The sequence below is a fragment of the Poecilia formosa genome, unplaced genomic scaffold (genome assembly GCF_000485575.1).
Source record: "Poecilia formosa unplaced genomic scaffold, Poecilia_formosa-5.1.2 Scaffold756, whole genome shotgun sequence".
Lineage (NCBI taxonomy): Eukaryota > Metazoa > Chordata > Actinopteri > Cyprinodontiformes > Poeciliidae > Poecilia > Poecilia formosa.
Genome location: NW_006800695.1, coordinates 5,871 through 10,313, shown reverse-complemented (window position 1 = coordinate 10,313; position 4,443 = coordinate 5,871). Strand labels below are relative to the sequence as shown.

At 35.7% G+C, this 4,443-nt stretch overlaps 1 protein-coding gene across 1 annotated transcript in view; it reads right to left on the bottom strand.

Moving 5' to 3' along the window:
* Positions 1–729, bottom strand: part of LOC103131415 (butyrophilin-like protein 2) — an 18,465-nt gene extending 17,736 nt beyond the window's left edge. Inside the window, exon 1 of the mRNA XM_016666625.1 lies at positions 640–729. Coding sequence (XP_016522111.1) covers positions 640–703 — 64 coding nt within the window. The 5' untranslated portion in view covers positions 704–729. The remainder of the gene's footprint in view (positions 1–639) is intronic.
* Between the last annotated feature and the right edge of the window lie 3,714 nt (positions 730–4,443).

Below are 4,443 nucleotides of genomic sequence, written 5' to 3'. Positions count from 1 at the left end.
AAAAAAAAAAAAAAATTATAAATTGGGGGCCCCTCTAGCCCCTCTGCACATGCCTGCAGCAAGTATAAAAACTGAATCATCTGAATGTTGATTGCAGCAATCCAAATTATTACCAGAAACTGAGGGCGCCAAAACCAAATTTCACTTAGGGCCCCATGGAGGCGTGGGCCGGCCCTGACTAGGATCAGAATCAAGTTTGAGTCTACAAACAAGAAATTTGACTTTAGTCCTATAAATGGACTAAAGTCCATTAAGTCCATTAAGTCTAATTAAGATCTTAATCTTAATTACCAGATTAAGATCTGGTAATCAAACAAGGGTTTTTCAGGAAAAGCAAGTGACTTTAACGGATAAATGAAGATGTCATGCAGACAAGGACTCTTAGGGGAATGCTGCGCTATAAATGATGTCGGGAGTCGAAACTTACCGGGAGCAGCACAGCCGCATGAGGAAAGAAAACCCAGAAACAAAATATAAATCATCCGATTACCTGAGATAAAAAAATATATATTAATAAGAAACTGCACGAGCTATAAAAGGAAGACAAACAGGATTGACAACTCATGACATAATGATAATGAAACATCATTCTGATCATTAATTTCATTCATTACAGAATGAAATCTAGGTTATATTTACCTGTTAAAGCAGCGATTGTAACTCTCAGTTTACCCATTGGGTCCCAGTGAATCAAACGTGACATAAATAAAGTCACTTAAAAACGGTGATGATTCCTTTTGGGTTTTAGACGTGATTCAAGTCCAGGAGGGATGATCTGATACCTGCTCGCTTCTGTGGCTTAATTATAACAAATCAAAGCGTGAAGCCGTCAAGAAGTTAATGTGTACAAGAAAGTACTGTGCAAATTACTGTCAGTGATAAGTGTTTTACTGCATAACTTGCCCTCTAAATGGGTCAACAGGTTCTGCAGGCTGAGTAACATCAGAAACAGGAAGCCTGAGTGCAAATCAGAAGTCCGACTTTACTATAAGCAGCAGGTGTGTTTCTGTGTTTGATGCATTTTTAGTTAAAATATGTTTCTCCTTCATTAGTGAAGTTACTACAGCCTGGTAGAGTAATCAGAAACTGTACTCAGACAAGAGCAGCTTTTCTCCAAATTAAAATGACTCAAGTAGAAGAAAAAATATATATTTTTGATTAGACTTCAGGAATAATTTGAACACAGAAACCATGTCCGAAGGTAAATATTGGTCAACATTTGGTCTATTTCAATTAATTCTCATTTTTATATTCTTATTCCAAATGTCATTTCAAAATCATGTTGCAGAATCTACATTTCAATCTGTTTTATCCACATTAAAAATAGTAATTGACATTTTGATGATTTTTCTTGATTGTAAGGTAGAACTTATGTAAAACAAATATATTTATTTATTCTTTGTTATATTATCTCTATGCACTAGTTAGTCTTAATTCGGCTCCACTGTTTTTTTTACTATTATTATTTTAGTTTATTTCCCATCGTCAACAGCCTGCAAACCGTTTCACATTGAAATTAGCTCCTGAAAACAATTGACATTTTGATGACTTTTCTTGATTGTAAGGTAGAACTTATGTAAAACAAACAAAAGAAAAAGATGGCAAACAGATGCATTATAGTTTTCTTTATAAAATAATTTAGCAGATTTCAAAAGTTTCATGTAAGCTGATTGATTAAATTTCCAACTTGTATTATATGACTATAAAAAACAGCTTGTTGAAGTGACACATTTTTTTGATGGACCATGGACACAAAGAAGCTCTTAATGTTACTGAGCTGCCATATAATAAATAATTCATGCATTCCCATTGTTGTGGCTAAAATGTTTCAGCTTTTAAAGCGTATATATGTTCTCCCGATGCTTTGAGGGCCTAACAAGTTCTAACGCAAGAGATCATAGGCACACCCTTTCGTTAATCAAATTTGACAGGTGGGCAGGACTTCCGGTGGGGAAGGGGCTCAGTGGGTGGTCCAGATGTTTGAGGTTCTGACCCGTAGCAGGTGGTAGCCTTTGATGTCAGTGACTTATTGCTTAAATAAATGCTTGTGCTAACTATGTTATAGTTTTCTCTCCAAGCATCAGAAAGTTTCAATATGTGCAGGATAAATTATGTGACCGGATGCCCTCCCCCCACCCTTCCTGAACAAAGGCTTTATTCAGGCGAACTTTAACATCTGCTCACCATAAACTCCTCCCAACCTCTTTGAATTAGCCAATTGAAAACGGAATAATTTGCTTGTAAGTTAGCAGTGAATAAATAAATATACTATATTCCAAACAATGTTGGCTGCTGAGCTTGAGAAGTGAATGGGATGAGTGCGCTTGATTCTTTTTGAGGTGCTTTCCGGTTGGGTGGAGATGGTGAAAACATTCAAAGTGTACCATTTACTGTTTTAATTTGACATATAGTACTATACCCAGAGAAGTTGAAATAGACTAGGAATGTTGTAACTACCTCTGGTTTATCTTCTTGATACACAGCGTTAAGCGGAGTGATCCTGGCCCTGCACACAAAAGCATTTATAGGCGTGTGTGTGTGTGTGTGTGCACGTGTGTGTGTGTGCGTGTGTGTGTGTGTGTGTCCCTGCGTAAGAAAGACTATAGATTAACCACACCACACCATTTATGCGTCCGGAGTTGAACAAAAAAACCTCTCTGCTTTTGACCAGCACAGGATGAACCTCATAAAGGAAGAGGACTGACCTTTGCCCTACACACCAAAGCATTTGTGGCGTGTCCCTGTGTAAGAGTGGGAAGATATCTCTGAAGGAAAACAATAGTTTAACTGTTTTACTGCATTGTTTATGGTAGCATGACTAGTCAGTGGTGACTATGAGTTTGTCATTTCCTTCATCCGTTCCGAAAATAGTCACTTAAATTTTAAACTCTTATAGATACTTTTCTGTAACACTTGCTAGTGTGATACGTTTCAGTAAATGTTCCTCATTTGTACATGTATTTCTTAAGAATATGTGACAGGTAGTAAACAGACCTAAGTGAGACTACTCCAATTTAACTTTTAGCTTTCTGCAGTTCAAGTGAGAGATAACCCCTAACATTGATCCCTTTCCAGAATTTGTCCTCTCATCACTGTGAATGCTACTTTGCTTCAGTCTTTTTCCTGTTGTTGAATCAACACTGATCTTCTCAGTGCTTCATGCTTTCTCCAAAGTAGTAAAGGTTGGTTTAAGTACATTTGAAACTTATAGATTTGTTTTCTGTAACACTTGCTAGTGTGATACATTTCAGTAAAAGTTTCTCATCTGTAAATTTATTTCTTAAGAATATGTGACAGACTAAACAGGCCCAGGTGAGGCTACTGCTCATATTTATCTTTCAGTTTTCCCCAAAGTTTATAGTTTTTTACAGTGCACAACCAGGCTCCAAGAGTTGTTCCAACATGGTAAATTGTTTTGTTACCTTTAAAATTATCTACAGCTTTTGTCTCTGACTTATATGCTGTATGTTTCTTGGCCCTAATAATTATTTCCCTCCATCCATTATCTTACACACTTAAGTGTGTTCACTAACAAAATATAGTTCACCTGTAGTTTTTAAGGTTCCATTACTAAAACTTATAAATGATCAATGTGAACCATAAGTCTGTATTAAAATATTTAATACAATTTGTATTATTTATTTAGATTTTATGTTTTGATGTGAGCACTTGGATTTCTATTGATTTGTTGAATGATGCTCTGTGTAAATATTTATCAAACTGAATGGCCATTCTTTTTCTTTTCTTTCAATGTTTGTTGCAAAAATTAAAATATATGCTGGCTATCAACCAACAATTCAATCAGTGAATCTTTGCTTTTTTTTCTCAAGTAGCCCCTCTCACGGAGACTTACTTACATCTTCTGGCACTTAGCCCAACTTATAATAACATTGACTAAGTTTGCTATTGGTACACTTTACCTAAAAAAATAAAAATAAAATGACATGCTCACTACACAACCATGCTCCAAGAGTTGGTCACAACGTGGTGAATTGTTTTGTTACCTTTAAAATTATCTACAGCTTTTTGTGCCTTGGTCCTAATGATGCTATCTGTTCACTAATGTTCATTAACAGACAGTACACCTCTTGTAATGTTGATTAACTTGTAAATGATCAATGTGAAGCATCAGTATGCGTTCAAGAAAATCATATCAGTCAGATTAAGTAAAATATCATGATACTCAAAGGAATCAAAGTTATAGTTCTCAGAAAGGTAAGTTCTCCTTTTCAGGGAGCTTAGACTGTATGAAAGGAATGATTGAAATGTACTATGAAAATATTCAATTTTCTATGAGGGGCCGTTTAGGACAACATTTACGTTTTGTCTCTCACACACTACCAAAAACTCTCGCATACTCCAAAAAAATTACGTTTTGTCTCTCACACACTACCAAAAACTCTCGCATACTCCAAAAAAATAGCCACGCACACTCAAAAAATA